The sequence below is a fragment of the Trichosurus vulpecula genome, chromosome 5 (genome assembly GCF_011100635.1).
Source record: "Trichosurus vulpecula isolate mTriVul1 chromosome 5, mTriVul1.pri, whole genome shotgun sequence".
Taxonomy (NCBI): Eukaryota; Metazoa; Chordata; class Mammalia; order Diprotodontia; family Phalangeridae; genus Trichosurus; species Trichosurus vulpecula.
Window position 1 is genome coordinate 164,848,455 of NC_050577.1, and position 21,794 is coordinate 164,870,248.

The 21,794-nt window shown below is 37.6% G+C and overlaps 1 protein-coding gene across 1 annotated transcript; it reads left to right on the top strand.

The window, feature by feature from the left end:
* The first annotated feature begins 22 nt into the window (after positions 1-22).
* Positions 23-17,474, top strand: CDNF (cerebral dopamine neurotrophic factor). Its single transcript, XM_036759273.1, has 4 exons — positions 23-158; positions 8,508-8,635; positions 11,162-11,303; positions 16,577-17,474. Exons 1-4 carry the CDS (start codon positions 38-40, stop codon positions 16,753-16,755), a joined length of 570 nt encoding a protein of 189 aa, XP_036615168.1. The 5' UTR covers positions 23-37; the 3' UTR covers positions 16,756-17,474.
* The last annotated feature ends 4,320 nt before the right edge of the window (positions 17,475-21,794 follow it).

The window sequence follows — 21,794 nt, forward strand, 5'->3', positions numbered from 1 at the left end:
CAGTGGGTGGCCCGCGCAATTGGAACTTTTTTTCAACATGCAGCAGGCGACCCCAGCTGCATTCACAACCCTTACCCTGTCTGTCTGCCTTTTTGTTGCCGGCCCCATAGCTGTTCGGGGGCAAGGTTCCCCGGTGCGCGCGGGGGCCGACTGTGAAGGTGAGCGGGGGTGAGACTGAACTTGCATGGCAATGGCGCTCAGCTCCAGGGACTGCAGCTGTTGCTTGCACTGCCTTCTCCCTGCCTGGCTTGTGCTATAAATAACTAGGAACAGGAGAATGCAAGTGTCTCCACCCGCAAAGTTGGTTTTTTTTTTTGGTCCCTTGTTTCAAAAACATTCATTGGGTGTGCTGTTAACCTAGCGGGCTCCCCAAGCTTTCCCCTCTACCCCCCCCACGAAAGACAAAAAAAAAAAAAACTGTCTACCAGAGGGGTAGTAATTAAATCATGGGGCTCTGAAATTACTTTTCCTATGTTATAGTATATGTTACGCGGTACATACATATATTAGAGGGTTTAGCTTAGTTCGCATTGAGAGGAGGGAAGAAGGGAGGGAGGAGACAGAATGAGAATCTTTAGTTCAGATCTATTCCTTTGTAGCTAAGACAATGAGCCCAAGACACTGAGAGGTTAAGTGACTTTGTGGCCAGTGCTAGGACTTGAGCCTAGTTTTTCACTAGCCACGCTTCCTCTCATCCGTTCCCACCGCTGTCAACCTGGCAAGTTGGACCAAAGTCTTTAAGTGGCTCATTCCTTTTCAGTTGGGAATATCTGCATCCCTTTGCCCGGAAGACATATGTCACTAGCGTGCAAACTGATCATGCCAGAAGGAAAAAAGAAAAATTAGCAAGGAAGGAGTTAGGTGGCCTAAACTAGAAGAGAAGAGAAAATTAATTTTTAAAAAAATCTTTGCTTTACGGTATAAAAGTTAGCTGAAGTACTGAAAGGGAATCAAAGTCAGTAATTTCAGTTTTTCTCATCTGTAATATAAGGGGGTTGCCTGGATGATCTCAGGTTAGTTTTAGCTCTACATTTTTCCACTCCGTGATTCTAAATTTAGCTCCTCCTGAATATTCCCTCAATATCCAGCACTTACCTGGGAAAGCTTTGCTGCTTGATTTAGTAAGGAAGAGATTTAACTTATAATGATAAAAATATACAAAAAGTTGAAGATGGTGCCCAGGACAACTGAATTGCTCTGGGAAAGAAGGGTGAGACAATGAACGGAATGACAACTGTTATAGGTGCCGTACCACAGTATTTTTTTATTTATTGATTTTAAGTTCTAAGCCCAATTGAAGCAATCATATTAGCTATTATTTGATTTCATTGTCCCTAGTCCATCATAACAACCAAGAAGCTTGGAATATAATGTAGCAACTGTAGTAAACAAAATTCCATTTAATTTCAATTTCTAGAAGATACCAGAGGGAGGTGAAGTTACTCTCCCAAAGTCACAAAGATAGTATTCAAAACTGAGATATGATCCTAGGTCTTTATATATATGTGTGTATATATATATATATATATATATGTATGCACACATATGTGACTCCTATGTATAAGGAGACATATATGTCTATATGTCTCCCTCTATATTAGAAGTTAAAAGAGATGCAGAAGTAAGCTTCTTGAGGGAAGGGACTTTCATTTTCGTAAACCCAGGATGTAACATGGAGCTGGCACATGATGGGAACCGAACATTGAACAAAAGACCTACTCTTCCAAAATAAAATTCACGAAATTCCAGAATTGTTTTCTAAGATAAGAATATTCTGTATGTTTGATGAAATTTTTTTCTTTTTTGAGATTATGAACTTAGTAATAAATATTTATTTTGTTAAATTAGCTAACAGGGTTTCTTAAAATTTTATATTCATTCCCTATGCCTCATACCTTCTTTTTCTCCTGTTCTCCATGATAATATGCCTCACTAACAAAATTTGACACAATAATAACTTGGTTGATTATAATTTCAAGAGATGAAACTCATGATGATATGGTAGCGAGGACATTCAATAGGGAAGCGGCTAACAGTGGTAAAAAGGATTCAATACATTTTCACTATTACCTAATTATATTCATTCTCTTAATACTGTCTTTCCTGTAGCCTGAGCCTATGATGGAATGAGCTGTGTATCATCTGGAAGCTAATTTCCAGAGAGCACTGGGCGAAAGTGGAACAAGTCAACAATGACTTAATTTTAAAAAACTATTCCTAACCCTAAATGCGCTCTTCTCATCCTGATTCTGATGCCTCTGTGGGGACTAATCTGGATTCTTTAAAAAACTTAGTGACATCTAGGGCTTGGATTAATATCTACTTTCAACCTTGAGAGATTGTTAGTGGTACTAGGGATAAAATGGAGCCTGTGAAAATGTTCTGAGCCCATCAATCTTTGATTTTAACCATAAACATTGTTTTGCATTATTTTACCATTTTTAATGCTTGAATTACAGAAAGAAACTTTTAGCCTACTTCCTGTAGATGGCATTACTACATTATCTAGTTACTGTATTCTGCACTTCACATGTACAGTAGTTGGTAGTAGCTTGGTTGGATTGTAATTAGATTTTCCAGTTTGTCTCATTCTAGTAGTGACTCACATTTATCTAGCACTTTAAGGTTTACAAGCAATTTCTTATTACCCATAGAATTTACTGGTCATATTTGAGGGTTTTCATTCATTCAAAAAGCATTTATTTATATACTACCCAATGCAAGGTACTGAGGACAGGAAGACAAAAACAAAACAGTCCCTATCTGCAAGGACTTTACCTTCTATTGGGAAGAAAAAGTATACATACAAGTAAGGAAATATAAAAATATGCAAAGTAATTAGGGAGAGGGATTGAAAGTGAATAACCCAACAACTGTGGAGATCAAGATAGGTAACAACTGAGCTGAGTCTTGAAAGAAGCTTCGAAAACACAAGGTCCTATTCCAGATACCTCATCATTATGTGGATGTAACCCTGTATTCTTGGAGGCAATGACAGTAGAGTGAAATTTGGCAGATTTTTACCATATTGCAAAGGTTTGCAATACTGAACTGACAACAGATTAAGTCTCTTTGATATGAAGAAGTTCACGTGAGGAGAGAGTACATTCTAATAATGGGGGACAGCTTGTGCAAAGGCGTGGAGACAGTAGATCAGTTGTCATGTACAGGCACAGTAAGTAGGCCAAGGTGACTAGAAGACAGACTCAGTGAGTGGGATAATGTGTGTGAAGTTTGGAAAGGTGGAATTTTATCCTAAAGATAACTTTAGGATACTTCTGAATCTTCTTAGGCAGGACTATGATATGGTCATCTGTATCAGTCTTGATGTTCTCACAGTAAATGAAACCAGGAGACAAAAGGAAGTTGAAGCTGAATGGAATGGCTCACAGGTCCTCATTATAGAGACAAATAAAGAAGGCAAGGGAGTTGGGTTTATCATGCATGTGAGGGAAATAAGAAACATCATTTCACAGGACATTTGGTAATCTCATATTATGGTGTCTATGATAAGCCTTGGTAGGTTGCTAAGTGGCATAGAAGATAGAACTCAATGAGTTCAAACCCTTCCTCAAAAACTAGTTGTGTGACCCTGGGAAAATTTAATCTCTCAGTCTCAGTTTCTTCATGGGGATATGCATTAGGAGGGCAGAGTTTATAATCTCAAAGAGGATCATATACATGTCTGAAAGGTTCGGAACCGCCGGATATAAGAAACTCTCAAAGTAGAAGGCAGAAGAATCAAAACATATATTTAGGCTCCACAGTAACCAACCCATGAACCAGCAACCCCATTTTGATATATTGATCAAAAGCTTCCAGGCCCAATAAGTACGCCTTGAAAGAGTTACCAGGAGGCTACAGAGAAGCATGATTGCATAAAGCAAAATCATGCTTCCCCCTCTATGGTAAAAAGATTACCCACTGGCCTGAAGTCCTTGTTCAGCTTCCTCCCGTAGGTCAGCTCTGCCACTGGCAGCTCCTGCTTTGGCTTTGGCTGTGGCTGTGGCTGTGGCTGTAGCTATAGCAGCCTCTGGCTCCAACGGGAGCTGCTTTTAACCATCCGGCTTCTGCGGGGGTGTAAGGTACGCCGGGGAAAGCACAGGTTCTTTCAATCTGCTTAAGCAAGGTGAAGGGGTTGACCGGGAAAGCACAGGTTCTTTCCATCAGCTTAAGCAAGGGAAGCAAGGTGAAGGGGCCGACAAGCTTACTCCAGTCCAACATACAAACAGCATTCAGTTCAGGGGAAAAAGCCAAACTAGTCAAGGGCACTTGTTGACTAAGTGCTAAGGAGCCCATTTTTGGTTGCCAACACAGGATAAGAACAGACCCAATGTCACCTTGTAAGGTATTAAATGAGATGATAAATGTAAAGTGCTTTGCAAAACCTGAAAGTGCTATATAAATGCTAGCAATTATTAAGAAGACCATGAAATTAATTGTAGCCTATGCATCAGCAACGGATCTGTTACAGCAAATAATGAGGTAGAGAGATTCTATGAAGAACTCAAAAAGACCCTCTGAATTTAATCAGCATGTACTTTAATGATGACTTCCCTGAAAAGGTAGGCATAGGATAGCTAGCAAAAGTATATTAGAAAAAAATGACTGAGGAGGAAAAGAGAGGACAAAAAGGCTTGTAGACTATAGGATCTTCACACCTACATATCACAACAGTTTTATAAGAGAAGAAAAAAGGTCTAGGATATTCTGAGCAATAAAAAGTCACAAAAATAACAGGACTTATTATATAGGAGCTATCTAATCAGAGGTATTTGTATATTTGGACCATTAACTTGTTAGAATAAAGCCCCAAATCAGTATCAAACTGATTTGAAAGAATAAAATGGAGACAATATTTAGTAGGCAATTGAGGCCCCTCTGGGAAATGGAAAAAATGACAAACGTTGACACAGACTATTATTATTTCCTAAAGAAATTAAAATTTAAATTAATCAGTACAACAAAAAGACCAAAAGAGCCTGGAAACCTTTAAATATCTGATCTCCTTGACAGAGATAGCATGGTACCAGTTTAGAGTACAGTCTTAGGAAATAAGATGGTGACAGGTATTACCTTATAAGCAACGAGAAATGGTAGAGGGAGGAAAAAAAGTTTTAGAAAGATAACACAATTGAGCAAAACTGCTAAAATTATTTTCTTAAAGCACAAGTCTGACCATGTCACTCCTCAATAAATTCCCAGTGGCTCCTTATTACCTAGAATCAAATATGAACTCCTCTGTTTAACATTTAAAGATCTTAACAACATGGTCTTAACTAATCTTTCTACCCTTACTTATACATTTCCCCCCTCTATGTAGTCCGGTCAAACAGGCCTCACAGATGAAGGTCCCACTCCCCTCTCTGTGCCTTAGAATAGGCTGCCCCCCATGCCTGGAATGTATTCCTTCCTTACCTCCAGTTCCCAGAATCCCTTAAAAGTTCAGTTCAAATACTGCCTTCTTTTAAACCTTTCCTGATCCAAACTTCTCCCCTGCCTCTTACTAATGCCTTTCCCTCGAATAACTTTGTATTTATTTTTTATAAATTTTGTTTATACCTATATACGTACATGTTATCTCCCTTTTCCAGCCTGCAAGCTCCCTGAGGGCAGGAACCATTTTCCCTTTTGTCTTTGATTCTTCAGTGCCTAGCACAATATCTGGTACTTAAAAAATGCTTGTGGAATTGAATAGGATTTAATAAAGGAGTTGAACTAGATGGCCTCATTGTGTGTCAAGTTGTCTGTTGACTAGATTTGGAGGATTTATCAGGTTTTTCATAGGCTAGCTCTACTTTTTCATCCTTTGCAATGCATGTTGGTAAATAAGCTGCAGCTGTTTTTACTGTGGTCCCCTTATGAACGCTGAAAGATAAAGTAACCATTTGGATTTTTCTGTTCTCTCCGGGTGCACCATGAAACCAACTCCATTATCACCATCAATGCATTTCACTGCAACTTTCATCATTCACAGTAAGAATGTCAGTATAGATGAATTTGACTTTCTCTAATGCTGAATCAGTTGTAAAGGTTTCACATATAACAAGTTAAATTAATATTTGTGACGCCCTAAAAACTTTATAATTCTTAGTGCCCTCTAAGCATGTCTCTTCCCCTCTGCCACCACCATGTAGAAGAACAAAGAGGCTACACAGGATGGAAGGACATTTTTTTTATCTTTTCTGTTCTCCATGAGTTAATTTCCTAGTGAACAGAAGGTTGTTTATTAGTTTTTTTGTACAAAGATAGGTTGGCCCTTGGACAGCAGACACATTATGTTGACAAGGCAGTGCTTTAAGCCTTTATAGCTTGGTCAGACTTATAGAAGGTTGTGTTTTGCTGGTGTAATATTTGATGTCCCAAGGCTACCTCCATGGAGTTTTGTGGAGGTTTTAGAGTTTATAAATGGAAAATTATGATCCACAATTCCAATTTTCCAAAATTTTACTTCTCTGGTATTTAAAACCCTTTGCAACCTCACTCCCACTTACCTTCCCAACCTTTCCCCCTTAACATGCTCTATATTTCAGACAAATTGAACCATCTGTTTAAAAAAAAAGACAGGAGATGAAATGTCATGTGGGAGGAATAGGAAGAGTATCTGTAAAGAAGATGATCAACCTTGATAAGTTGCCTGTTTTACAGATGTAAAACCTAAGGCACACTTAAAAAAATAATTTATGAGGAACCAAAACTGCAAACAGAAGTAGCTTCAATTGTGGCTACTACTCATCCCTCTTAGTAGAGAGGGATTTTTGAGTTAGCCAATTTTTCTGTCCTGAATTTCCTTCCCAAGACTTGAGCTACTATTAGAATTTTCAGTTTGCTAAGGCTGATTTCTGTTTTGGTTCTTTCATACCTGTTGACTGTCCATTTGAGGAAGCTACCTGGAGCAGTTAGTCCATTGCTACCAATGTCACAGTTATGCTCTACCCTATCCAGCGGCCCTAAATACAAGAATTGCAGATACTTGTTGGAATTAAGACTTACTTTTCTGAAGTTTCATCATTGGGTAAAAGCTGCCTTGGGGTCTCAAAGGCTATGAGAGCAAAGCACCAGCTATAATGGGCCTTCTAAGCTGGAAGGGCTTAAATTATGGGTCAAAAATGACTGTGCTTTCTGAGGATTGGCCCAGCTAAATTTGGAGAGGATAATCACCAGATTGACTCTAAATAGTTTGAAGACCATCTACTGAGTTATGATGGGATTATCCTCACTGATCAAGTTACAGATCCTCGAAAAAGTTAATTGTGCACTTGCTGAATCCTCACACTATTCTGTAAATTCCATGAAGTCAAAGACTATATTTTACCTAAACTTTTTTCTCTACTTTTTACCTAGCATAGTACTTTACTTAAAAACAGTGCTTCAAAATATTTCTTAATTAGTAATTGAAAAGAATTCCTAGTTTAGACATCATTATTTCATTCTGAATCACAGAATATTATTGTTGAAAAGGACTTCAGCAGTCATCTAACCCTACCCAAACATGAATCATGTCCGGTAAAGTAGGCTCTCTATTCTGGTTTCTTATCTTCCTTCCTATGGATAAATGGTGACAGACTGAAGTTCATGATAACAGATAGGTTAAGTACATAATGAGGTTTGATTGTTTAAATTTCCATAAATTTCTTCTAGACTATTCTCTTTTGGGTAGCCCTAATTTTTAGGAAACTTCCTCTTATATTAATTTGAAAGCTGTCTTTCAGTAATTTCCATCCTTTGATCTTTTTTTGAACCTCTAGGGTCACGTGGAACATGCCTAATGCCTCTTCTACGTGGTAATTCTTCAAATTTTAAGATAATTATCATATTCTACTTAAATATTTCCTTCCCCTGGCTAAATATCCCCATTTCCTTTAACCAATCCACATGTAGCATGGTTTTGAGTCACTTTTCTATCTTAGTCATGTTTTGAAAGTACTATATCCTGTTCATTCTAAGCTGGTACCTAGAACTAGACACAGTATTCTAGATGTGATCTAAGGCCTAGTACAGAGGGACTATCATTTTTACCATGGATACACTCTGCTTCCATTAATGTAGCCTGTTATTACATTAGGATTTTTGGCTATTTTACACTTTGACACATATTGAGTTAAGTTTACTGAAACTCTTAGATCTTTCTTTACATGTAATGCCTTTTAGCAATATCTCTCCTTTCCTATACTTGTGTAGTTTTTTTAACCCAAATATGTGACTTTATATTTCTTCCTATTAAATTTCATCTTTTTAGGTCCAGACCACCTTTCCAACCTATCAACATCTTTTTTTCTTTAAATTTAGGGCTTGCCTTGAGAAACCTTTCTGCTTTTCAGCAGACTGTAGGTTCAAAGAGTAATTTGCCAAGTTACTAACTAGATGCCTGAAAGCAATTTTGACAGAACCTGAATCCACACTCCTAACAAAGACCAGTGATTATGTTGATTTGTCTTCCATGGAATATATGTAAGTGTGTGTTTTTTTAATAGTGCATACAAATATAATTTCTTTCTTCTTCCTAGTATGTAAAGAATTTCTGGAAAGATTCTACAGCTCCTTAATAGCCAAAGGTGTTGACTTTTCCCAGGAAACGATAGAAAATGAATTAATCAGCATTTGTTTAGATTCCAAAGGAAAAGAAAATCGTCTGGTATGGTATTTTTTCACCTTTCATTTTCACTTTTTTTTTGCTTGCAGATGACTGCTAATTTTGTCATTTCTAATGATGGCCTTCTTTTGTCATCTGAGCTGCATGCATGCTTGTCTCAGACATATCCAGTTTGGAGAATAATTCTAAACGAATATTTGAACAAAATGGAACAAATCATATTTACACTTATTTAGGAATCAGTTTGGTTTTGCTTTCTAAACTGTTAAACCAAGGTCAACTGTTTCCTGACTTTTTTTGGGTATGAATATCTCTTTTTAATTAAAAAATTCAGGGATCCCCTTCTCATGGTTTAGTTGTATTTATTTATAGAATATGTAATTATTGATTGAGAAAATATAAATGACAAAAAAGACTTTGATTAGTGATTCAAGTAGTAATTTTAAATTAACTTGTATTTTATTAATCACAGCAGCATCTACATATATTTAAAAAGGTGATACATGTATCTGAGAGACCTTTATTCATCCAACAGAAGGGTATTTTTTATCCTATTAAGTCATGCTACATATTTTGTTGGAGTTGAATAAAGATTAAAATGACAATGTTCTCCATGTGAAGCCATCAGGGTCCTTGATTTACAGATCATGAGCCACTTTTATAAGCCATTTAATAAAGTTTTATGCTTAGTGATATATATGTTCTGTTCTGGTTAAAGTTGTGGGCATAAATCTCCATCATCCACCAATTCAACTAACATTTTTTCTAACTGAAGGTTGTGGGATATTCACTTGGGTTGGGCTTATGAAATTTCAGCAAATTTACGCTATCTAGAATACTCTAGTGGACTATACCCCAGGGATGTCAGAGGGTGGCTAGAAGGCATCCAAGCCAGATGTTTAGGACGGTTTTATCTTTCTAAGACCTCTGACCCAATCTTCCTTCTCCTCCCTGGGTCTGGCTAGGTAATGCACAAAATCTTCATTATCCTCAGTCTCATTCCCTGTTCTCCAAGTAGACTGAGGGTAGAGGGGGTAGGATGTGGAGGGAAGAACATTTGAAGAGACCATAAGATTGCAGGACTTAAGGATGAGTTTCCTTGGAGCTCATCTGGTCTGACCCCTTCCTTTTACAAAGGAAGATTCAGGCCCAGAAAGATTAAGAAACTGATTAAGTACATAGGGCTTGATGCCCAATAGCCTGAGAGTTTCTGTTTAGCCAATTCACTTGAAAGCTGCCTTCAGTATCAGGGTTCCTCACGAATCCACCTTGTCTAGAGAAGGTTCTCTTTTCCAGTGTGCTGAGATTGGGTAGCAGTCTTCTCTTGATATGCTAAGATCTGATGGAGGACTTCCAACCTCTAGTTTACTTTCTGCAGATGATTGTCTTAGAGCTAGATGCACATCTTTGTCACATTGATCAATTCTCATACAAAGTGGTTGGGTAATGGACAAAATCTTGGTATTGGTATTGTAAAGGGCGACAGTAGCTATCCTAGATGCCTATCTGAGACTAGGAGGCTTTCTTTTTTCCCCAGGTTACCTATTGTTCAAAATAGCTCCTAGGCATCAATAAAAAAAATCAGCCTTAGTCTTCTGATTTGTCTAATTTTAGATCAGAAGATCCCGGGTAGTGGTCTTGTCTTAGACTGTTTCCCCTTGGGCAAGACTAGTCATTATGGAAAGAAAATTGCAGGCTTTGCTCCCTTTTTTAGCTGAAGTTATCTTTACAAAATCTGAACATCTTACATTACTATTCATACTTACATTGCATTTGCATTTTTAAAAAATTGTGTTTGCATAGATGTCTATATATTTTTGCTCTGTGTGTGCATATATATACATGTATGTGTATATATATTATTGTATATCCTTTTGTAAAGAAAGGCAGCATGTTATACTAGATAGAAGATGGGCCTTAAGAGTAAGGAAGACCTAGATTCATGTCCTGCCTCTCACACATACCATCCGAGTAACCTTGGGCAAGTCTGTTAATCTCTCAATGTCCCAAGGCAACTTTCTAAGACTTTAAGTTACAGACAAGGTGGTGATCTGCATTGGTAGAAGAAGTTTCCACACCACTAGTTTCCTATATGGATGAAATCATAGGTTTAGACAATAAGAACAAAACATTTTAAATCTTCTCTTGTATCACTGAACCATTTTAGATATTAAATTCCTTAAGAGAAGGGAGAATGCATCCTTTGAATTTGCTTTGTAAAGGGAACTTTACCACTTACATGTGAAAATATGAAACTGCCATCACTTTAAACATTTTTATCATTTAAATCTCTCCATCGAGTACCTTGACTTTTATATTTTTACCTAAGATGCTATATATATAGTAGATTCCTGAAACAAGACAGTTTATAATAGAAATGACCACAGTTGTCACATAATTTATCTTTCTGATGTCTTCGATCATAAGAGTTAAACATTTTAAAGGTTGGACTGTAAGGACCAAGTTATTTCCACTCTCATCGCTAGAGACAATCTTTGAGCTACTATGTTATTCTAATTTTCATTTTATTTAATCTTGTAAAGATTTTGGGTTGATTCTTTTTTTCAGTGCTATTATCTTGGAGCAACAAATGATGCAGCCACAAAGATCCTAAGTGAAGTCACTCGCCCCATGAGTGCCCATGTACCAGCAATAAAGATTTGTGAGAAGCTGAAGAGGATAGACAGTCAGATCTGCGAGCTTAAATATGGTATAACTAGAGTAAAATGTCTATTATGTCAGCATCCCCAGTTGGCTGGAGGCAAAGCCTTTTCTCCTCAAGGAACATATCTTGTTCCAGCTCACCCTTAGAATCCTGTTCAAATGACACCTTCTCCATGAAGACATATTCTTTATGCATAGATCTGGTCATGTCACTGGTTTGCTTAAAACTTTTCCATGATTCCCTATTGACTACTATTTGCATTCTTAAAATGCAAATTCCTTTGCTTAACACTCAGGGCCCTTCACAATCTGGGACTACCAAACCATTCCATTTTTATTTCATATTACTCCTGGCCACATGTCTTATGGTGCTGCCAAACCTTATTCCAATTGGCATTTATTCATACCATTCCCTACACTTGGAATGCCCTCTGCCAAGTGAAATTTCTTACCTACTTTTATGAATGCCATTTCTTTCATGAAACCCTGATTCTCCCAGTCTCCCTTTGAACTTACCATCTATCAATTTATGTTTTTATAGCTATTTGTGTATGTTTCATCTCTCCTTACTTGATTTCAAATTTTGTGAGCATGGGGACTGTCTCATTTGATCTTTGTATCTCTCTCACTGATTAGCATATCTTAGGCATTTAATAAATCTTTGTTGAAATTTGCTAAAACTGAAGTGGAATAATCATCCAAAGAGAATGTATTTATAGCTCTTTATAACCCTGAGAGACAAAATTTTGCAATTTAGTCCATCAGTAAGCAACTACTCTATGTTAGGTGCTGTCTTCTACAGGGGATACAAAGACAAAAGTTAAATGGCCTTTGCCCTCAGGGAGTTTGTGTTATGAATACATGTAGTTTTCAAGACATAAAAGGGGAGGAAGCCTTCCTTCCATGTGAAACCCAGCTAATTTACTAGAGTTAGGTTTGTAGGGATCAGGTTATTTATAGAAAACCAACTTTCGCTTCAGGCAAAAGTCACATTTAGCAAGAAAAACAGAAAGAACAAGTTGTGACAGATGACATTTGACACATCAAGCTAGAAAGTGCATCTGTTATTGTTCAGGAGATTAGAACTCTTAGTAAGGAGAGGTATGCGTAGTTCAACAGTGTAAGTAGTTGTTCTGGAAACTTTCCTTCACTCAGAAGTATCTTCGTAGCTTGGGCCTAATTGTTGAAAGGCTTCCACTACAATTTAATTCTTATAGGTTAAGACAGGGGTGGGGAACCTGTGGCCTTCTAGGTCCTCAAGTGTGGCCCTTTGGCTGAATCCAAACTTCACAGAATAACTTTTTTTTCTTAACCGTTAAGATATTGTTAATATTATATTAACCGTTTTCTTAACAAGATAATGTTTTCTGCTGTCATGGAAGCATCTAGAAAGTGAACATATTAATTATTATCAATCACTAACACTTCTTCAATTCAATAAATAATCATAAAACATCTACTATGCATAAGATATTGTGCTAGGTAGGAATGTGAATTATGTAATCAGATCTTAAGATTTTCAGTGCCCACTGTATTCTAATCATATAGAATCTCCGAAAGCTTTGAAGAGCTGATTGCCCTTTTCGATTTTGGAGGATGAGATGGTTTTATAATAGAAAGCATCTTAAACTGGGAGTGAGGAAGCCTGGGTCCCCAAGCAGGTATACACCTGACTTTGGACAAGTCTTTTCCACCTCTCTGAAGCTCAGTGTTCTTTTTTGTGAAATGAGCTGTATTTGATCTTTAAGGCTCTCTTCAACTCCTAAGATGCAGAGACAGGTTTCTGAGAGCTTATTTTAATTAAGGGAAGAAAGTAGAAATGTCTGTGACACCGGATATTTCCCGAGAAAGGCAAGCATCAGTAAAAGGGTCCTAGATAATCAGGGGCAGCATGAATAGATCAGGTACATTGGGGCGGGAGCACCATGAAAGGTGTGTGGGGTACAGAAAGGTGAGGTGGGAGGTACCAATGATAATCTGCCTACTTTACAGTTTTGCCTAATGATACCTCTGACTCTTAGGCTGCTGATTATAAACTGCTATTTTGTGTTAGGTTTATAATGTTAATGGTTTTAACTTCAGTGAAGTAGGGCAAGACCCTTACATAAGCAAAACAGTATCAAATGGTCTCTTATTAATGAGGAGAAATGACTGCCTACTAAAGAAGCCCCTGGGGAACCAGAGAAATGAGCCTGGTACCTGTACAAGCCTGTTCAGAGGATTAGCTTCTCTTAGCCGTCTTTCCTCTCTTTTTTCTTAATGTCAAACACTAAGGCCTGAGTGTGGGCATCTGCAAACACACACACACACACACACACACACACACACACACACACACACACACACACACACACACACTGGTGCAGAGTGCCAGGAAAGCAGTTAATTAATGCAAATTAATCTCCCTCCTGAAACTACTTATCTTGATATGCCTACATTTTTACATTCTTTCTTTCTGCCCATCGTTAGCAGGAAAACTAATGTTGAGCACAGTTGGGTGACTTGTCAGTTGTTGGTTTAAGCTCTGCAAAGTTGAACTATTAGGTCAGCCATCAAATGAGGAAATGTAATAGGTCTAGAGTAGTCCATAGGTTATGAAAGTATCATTTAGTTGGGACAATAAGCTTAGCACTTTTTTTGGTAAAAGAGGTGGGGAAGCTCTCTGAGTATAAGCACCTTTTGATGAAGAAAGGGAAGTAAGATACCTTTCTGAATAAATTTCTGGAAGAGCCTTAATCTTTCTAGTCCAACTCTGTTTTGATTCCAATTCATTTTTTATTAGAATTGGTGAACGCTTTATATCTTTATTTTTAAAATTCAATGTTCTCTTTTTTATCTTGGGGGGAACTAGATGGCCCATGAAACTGATAAAAATATGAATGGCCCTCAGGCTGAAATGACAGTGACAAGGTAGTGGGAAGGAAGAGAGAAGAGTCTATGAATCAGTTATTAGACTTTTTACAAATAGTAATTTGATCCCTGGTGCTCTAAATGTGAGCTCTTTGTCCAATGATCCTCCAGTGATGGTTCACCTATTATTAGAGGGACTGTCTTATATCCACATTGGCATTCTTGCTATAAGTTAAAGAAATGTAAAAAAATGAAGTAAATGGATGATGGTTCACTATGCCCGAAGTCAACTAAGGTATGTCAAAGAGTGATCACTAAGGCACTGAAGCACAAGTAGTGGTCACCTGTTTAGGGGTACCGAGGCAGCTATTGTCAACCTGATAAGAACAATAGTCTGTTGTCTTCCCATGGACCATATCCAAGACTTGACAGAGAACCTCCCAAAGCTTGTCAAAACCAAATGAAAATTACCTCCTTCTCATGACTGATGTAGGTACAAACGATACTGTCAGAAGATACTGAGGAAGCATTGCCAAAGATTATAAAGTCTTGAGCAATAAATTGAACAGGGTGCCCATCGAAGGTAAAGGGATGAAGTGCACCAGACAATGACTAGCAAGAAGATTTTTTTTCTGGTGTCATACAAATCTAATCAAAAGGGCTTTAATTGAAAAAGGGTGAGGTGGGGAGAAAATGCCCTATGTATCTTCACTAAGATAGCTACCACAGAGAGTCTCTGTAACACAGAAAGAAGAGTAGTAAAGTCACTTGGAAATTAATAGTAAGCAAAATAATAATAGTCAATAATAGCTAACATTTATGTAGCATTTACTATGTGCCAGGCACTCCTAAGTGCTTTATGATTATTATGTCATTTGATTGTCACAGCAACAGGGGGAGGTAGATACTGTTATTATCCGTATTATATAGTTAGGGAAATTGAGGCAAACAGATTGAATGACTTACTTGGGATCACAGCTAGTAAGTGTCTCGGGTGAATTTGAATTCAGGTCTTCCTGGCTCCAGACCCACTGTTTTAGTCAATGCGCCACCTAGCTGCCCTGAAAATCGAAGAAAGGAGACAGTAGTAAAACCCCTGGCCCTAAATGTTTACACAAAAATTTAACATTTAAGTTCATGTAAAAGGCAAGAGGAACTATAAATCCCATGCAAAAAGTCCACTTTGACCCTTGGACCCTTTGAAATCTGCTCTCCCCAAATCTCGGGTATATGTAACATTATGCCCAACTTTCTTCTTTATCACACATTTTAATATAGAGTGGTCAGTACCTGCTCTTCTTCCCCAGCAATGTTGCTATCTTTTTCACCCCAGCAATCAATTCTTTCTTGTTAGTGAAAACCTCTGTCAGTAGTGTTTCAAGATCATGAACCACTGGATTAGAGAATGGAAAATGTCTTCATTTTCACAAAAGGAATGTGCTTAATAGAGTATTTCATGCTATTCTTGTGGCAAAGTCAGATATAGCCAACATAATAGTGTGCTTAGATGGATTTGGAACTGGTTAAATGTATGCTCAAAAGTAGTCATTAATAGCTTGATGCCAACTTGGAAAGGATGCTTCCCGGGGCAATCAAGAAAGATCAGGGCTTGATCTGTATATTTAGCAAGGACCTATATAAACCGTAAATAGCATGCTTATCAAAATTTCAGTTGACACAAACCTGGGAACAATCACTAACATGTTGGATGATTGTCAGGATCCAAACAGATCTTGAGAAACCAAAATGTTGGGGTGAGTTAAATATGATGAAATTTTATTTTATTTTATATTTGGGTTCAAAAAATTAATATTGCGTTTATAACTATGAAGTATAAGAAATGCTACACAGAAGTAAAGTTATATGCCCGAAATTTATACTGGGTGGTATCAGTTTGATTTTTACGATTTTTGGTTGAGATACTAAGATTTGGTGACTGCCCAGAAGCTAGAATAGAGTAATGAGATGATGGGTGATTATCCAGGGTTAAAGACTAGGAAACTAGAAAAAGTAGAAAATGTTGAGTGTTTGGCTCCTCCCACATACTTAACAATTGCTATCTTGTTATAGTTATTTGTCAGTCACTCGGTAAATAAACATTTATTAAGTGCCTACTTACCTACCAGATACTGTGCTAAGTGTACAGTTTTTATGTATGTCTTATCCCCTTACTACAGTGTAAGCTTCTTGATAGAAGGAATCATATCTGGTTTCATCTTAGGATCCCTAGAATTTAGTGTAGTTCAGTGCATGTACTGAATATAGGGACTGAATATAGCTCAGATACTACTGAATATGAGTTATTGCCATTGTTTTGGATATGTTTTCCTTAGTCTTGTCTCTATTGTTTCTCTAAGAATTGGAACTTTTCCCAGTTCCCCCTTGAATATTCTTAGATGTAGCACAATAATAAAAGATAAACTTTGCCCCATAAAGGGTTTTATCTTTTGATTTTTTTTAATTTTCCAGAGAAGAAGTTGGATTTAGAATCAGTGGATCTATCGAAGATGAAAGTAGCTGAACTGAAAAAGATTCTCAACATTTGGGGAGAAGAGTGCAAGGCATGCATCGAAAAAGCAGACTTAGTGGATCTTATTAAAAAGTTGGCACCCAAGTACACATCCTCAAGTCCAAGATCAGACCTTTGATTGAAGTTTGAACCAAGTGGCTACATTAGCATATCATCAAGATGATGACCATTCTGGCCTTAAACAATGTGAATTACGAGCTACCGATGTAACCAGACAGCTTGTGGCACAGGTATCATACTTGTTTGCCCTGGTCTCAGAATACATTATTTGTCTTTATGAATAACGCCATCAATGTTAGATGCCTTATATTTACTGTGTATGCAAATGTCATGTTCCTTCCAGAAGATATCAAAGTGTTTTGGCTTACTTTCCCCTCTCACAACTTATTCCTAAGGTATGTGGAAAGCATCACCTTTTTCCTCTCTTAGAGAGGGGAAAATTGAGGTATTCGAAAGTCATTATAGGGTTTATGAGTACTCACCAAAGAGGCCTTGTTCCCATTCTGACATTAACCATTAGTCAAAAATACTGGAATTAGGGGAAAAAGAGTCAATTTTTCTTTTAAAAAATTCACTTTATTTTATAATCACTTTGAAGACAGTTTCAAAACCCTACCCAGAGTTTCACAAATATTGAGTGTCCTCACATTTAAAATCTATATATAACTATATGTCTTTGATATGTTTGATGTCTAAAATAGCAGATTTGGAGGAGCTGCTATAAAATTATTTTCCTCAGATAATTTTGTGACATTTCTTAATCTGTTGGCCAAACTAAAGAGATCTAGAATAACTAAATAAAAATACACATTGGTTGGATATGTGTAACAAGACTGGAAAAAAATCAATCCATATTTGTCTTATTGACAGAACCAAGCCATTTAGGTTTTTGCTCTTCATGGTCACTACTTAGGTATATTTTTTAAAAATATGCAGCATGTGTGTCTTAGCAGTTCAATTATTTAAAAATATTAATGATGTTCATTTTAAATCTCATACATGTTATTTTTTCAATAAATACTTTCCATTCATCCCCATTCCCATTGATAGGAATACCAGTAGCAGTCTTACCCCATTAGAGCAGTACATTGAAATATTTTTTTTTAAATCTACTTAGCAAGATGATGCACTGCATTTTTGCCATTCCTCTTTGGCATTGTGGCTCAGTGCCTGAATTTTAATTCAGGACACCACCACTCCACAACAGTAAGTTATATTGTGACAAACATGGCATAAATATCCTTTCGAAAATTTTTTTTATTAATCTGTCTCTTGAATTACCCTATCCTCATCCCCCAATGAGCAAAATTTAAAAATTTAAAAAATAAAGCTTTTAATGCATAGCTGCCTAATCCAGCAGAAAAGTTCCTACACTGGCCATGTTTAGATGTACTTTTGACACAATGTTAAATTGACTTTTAGTGTGGAGGCATAAGCTTCTAAGTGCCATTTTATGAATTTTAGGGTACGAAATCTTAGTTCATTCAAATATCAGCATAAAAATAAGAAAACTACTGTGTCATTGTCAGAGAATTGAAGTTATTACTTGATCCACCACAAACAATAGTTTCAAAAGTCTTATGGGATTAAAAAATTATCAAGAAAAAACCCACTCATTTCCTTAAGGGGAGCTCTTTTGGTGATCTATTGTGTACTTGGTTCTTGTCTACACTTTCACAGGGGTTGGGAAAGTAGAAGGAAAACTTCCCAGATGGAAATGATCCTTTGTGTTTCCATTTCCAGTTCCAGAGTTTCTACAGGCAAATAAATCCTCTAGTTAGGTAGCAAGGATGTCATATACCAGAAAACTGGTAATCTCCTGGACCAAATGTTCTACTGAAGGTAGCATAACACTTAGAATAAAACACCTTTTGCAAGGGCTAAGCATCACCAGTTTAAAACCTCTGTCATCCTTTACAAAACACCTCACTTTATACTGAATTTATGCATTTTAAAAATATAGTAGAAGTGGATCTTTTTATGCTTAAATTTATTTCAACAAATATTTCTTAAAAGCACCTCTTTACTACACTAAGCACCAGATAAAATGAAATATAAAGATAAAAAGATAAAAATGAAGATAAAAATGAAACAGTACCCACTCTCAAGGAACTTATTTTCTAGAGGAAGAAAACAATTTGTACACAGGTAAGTACAAAATAAATACAAATTTCAAGGTAAGGTATTATCAACTGGAGGAATCAGGAGATGACATTGAGTAGAGCCTTGATGAGAGCCAGTGGGTTCCAAGAATCAGAGTTGAAGAGTTGTAAAGCATGGAGCTGAGATATGGAATGTCATATATGGGGAATGGCAAGTGGCCAGCTGGGCTGAAATATAAAGTGAGGTGGGTGGAGAGGATATATAATCACCTATAAAAGTAGGCTAAAATAAAAACTGTTTGACATTTAAGGCCCTTCAAAATCTGGCTCTAAGCTAGAGTAAAGGGAAAAGCACTGAAGCTTCTGGAGTAAGGAATTGACAGAATCAGACCTGGACTTTAGGAATATCAATTTGGCAACCGTATGGTGTGTGTTATGGAATCCCAATAAAGCTGCCTCCAGCTCCAGTATTCTAAGTTCCTTATGGGCTCCACTGAACAGAAGCTTGTCCTGATTTAACCACACAATCTGGCTTTAACCACACCACAGGCCTGAAGACTCAATCATAGGCCCTACCGAACAGCAGGCCCACTGCTCCTATCCCCAACATCCTAACTTCCTCATATACACTGCCTCATCAGCACAATAGGCATGTCCATAAACTCCTGCCTCACTGGAACGGCAGGCATGTCCATGTGATGGGATCCCAGCCACTGCCTCTAGCTAGCCGCTGTCCCCAAACCCATTCCTCATATTTCCCACAGAAACAACAGGTGAGTCCGTGCACTCAACCACAACCACATCCATCTAGTCTCAGACAGGACCACTATAGTCAGCCATTCAGAAAGCAGCACCACCAGGATGCCTGAGCAGGATATGGAGGCCAAAACAATAGAACAGACTTTCCCTAAGTAGGCACCTGCGCAGTAATAGCAAAAGCTGTCCTTTAGGTGAACTTATGACATAGAGAGGCTTATTATAATATTATCATACATGCAAGCCCCCCAAATGATTTTTTTCTGTATGCATTGTGGGTAATCACATGTACAGTTCCATTGAGGCTGGGACCCCTCCCCATTACCTAATCCCTTAATTACCTAAATCGCTCCTGCCTTTTAAATAGTATTCATCATTTTTGTTGTGTAATCAGCATCATTACACTATAAGTTTGCCTGTCTTGTCTTACTAAATTGCTGGTTCCTCTCAGATCTCAGCCCAATGCAGGCATCATTCCCAATAAATGCCTCTTCTTGGATTAGAGGTGGTCTGAAGCTATGAATTCTTTCAAGATGACCCCCCCATAACAAATCATGAAACTGCAACAGGTGGACTGGGGTGGAGAGAAGCTAGATATGAAGAGACCAATTAGGAAACTATTGCGGGAGAAGAGGATCTGCATTGGAGTGGTTATTGTGTGATTGGAGAAAAGGATGCACAAGATGTTGTATGTGTAGAATCAATAAGACTTTGGTAATTATTGAATATGGGGGAATGAATGAAGAGTGGAAAATGATTTCTAGGTTGAGATTCTGGGTGACTGGAAGAATGATAGTGCTTCAGCAAAAATAAGGAGGAAAGATATGTTTAAGAAGGAAAAAAATGAATTTAATTTTAGAAATGCTAATTTTGAGGTGCCTTATGAGATTCAGATAGAGATATTAAGCAGGCAGTTGGAGATAAGGCACTTTATCTCAGGAGAGAGATGAGAACTGGATATTTAGATTTCAGAGTCACAGAATCATAGAATTGAGAGTTGGAAAGGAACTGAGTGACCATCTAGGCCATACAACAAAGGAATCCTCACTACAATATACCTGACAATCTAGTGTTCATCCAATTTTTGCTTGAAGATCTTCAAGGAAGGGAAATTGATCACTTCTTGAGTCAATGCAATGACTGCATCTGCTTTCAAATAGTGGAATCCATGGGAGCAGATGAGATCACCAAAGGAGTGTGGAGAAGAGAGAGCACAGGAATGAGTCCTAAGGTGTTTCTACACATGGAGGTGAGACATGGATAATAACCCTAAAAGAAAATTGAGAAAGAATTGAGAGGTAGAAGAGAATTATGACAGCAGTATCATGTAAGCATGGGGAGGAGAGAATCTACAGAAAGGGTAATCAATAGTATTAAATGCTGCAGAGAAGACAAGAAAGAAAACTGAAATTTCTGGGTCATATTACCAACAAAATGGAGGACTAGATCTTTTTTTCCAGTCCCTTAAGAAACCCAAAAAAGAATAATCATGCGCTGGAAGTAGAACAATCATAGGCAAATTCACAAGGCAAGAAAGCAAGAAGGAAATGAAGTATCAATGAAGTAACAGCCTCATGAAGGAGCCCTTCCAAATCCTTATTGTGCTCATTCAGTATCCCTCCCTCACCAGCCTCCATGCTCTGGCAGGTCACATGAACCAACCCATAGGCTTGTGCTTTGGGACTGGGGCCGGGAGCCGTGTGTGTGGCCTCATTCGCACTGAAGGAAAGGGGATTTAAATCTACTTGGAGTTAGTCCTGTCCTCCACAAACTACTTAGGGCAGGGACCAAAGCTGGTGGAAAGTAAATTCTCAGTATTGGAAGAGGCTAAAGCAGTGTTGAAGTTTAGTCTTGTGAGCCTTCCCACCATCAAAGGGAGAGAAGCCAGAAAGTATGACAGTAGAGTATAAGGGGGAAAAAAGGCTGAGACCACCAAAAATTTCAAGAAGAAAATTCTATAAAAAAAGTAGAGCACAAACAGAAAAAAATCAACAGAGAAGGTATTGGAATTAGAAGGAATGATGAGTACTAAAACCTTGAAAAGTTTGCAAACTTTTCTAAACATGAGACAAATAAAATTGAACCAAGCCTGAAGAAACAGAATCTTTTGAATTCTCAAGAGAGCTTTGTTGTTGAGTTGTTTTCGGTTGTGTCTGACTCTTTGCGAACACATTTGGGATTTTCTTGGCAAAGATACTGGAGTGGTTTGCCATTTCTTTCTCCTGCTCATTCTATAGATGAGAAACTGAGGCAAATAGGGTTCAATAGGATTACACAGCTAGTAAATGTCTGAGGCCAG

Coding starts and splice junctions, on each gene's coding strand:
- CDNF (XM_036759273.1), top strand. CDS start 38: ATGCAGCAGGCGACCCCAGCTGCATTCACAACCCTTACCCTGTCTGTC. Junction 159..8,507: donor CGCGGGGGCCGACTGTGAAG/GTGAGCGGGGGT, acceptor TCTTCTTCCTAG/TATGTAAAGAATTTCTGGAA. Junction 11,304..16,576: donor GATCTGCGAGCTTAAATATG/GTATAACTAGAG, acceptor TTAATTTTCCAG/AGAAGAAGTTGGATTTAGAA.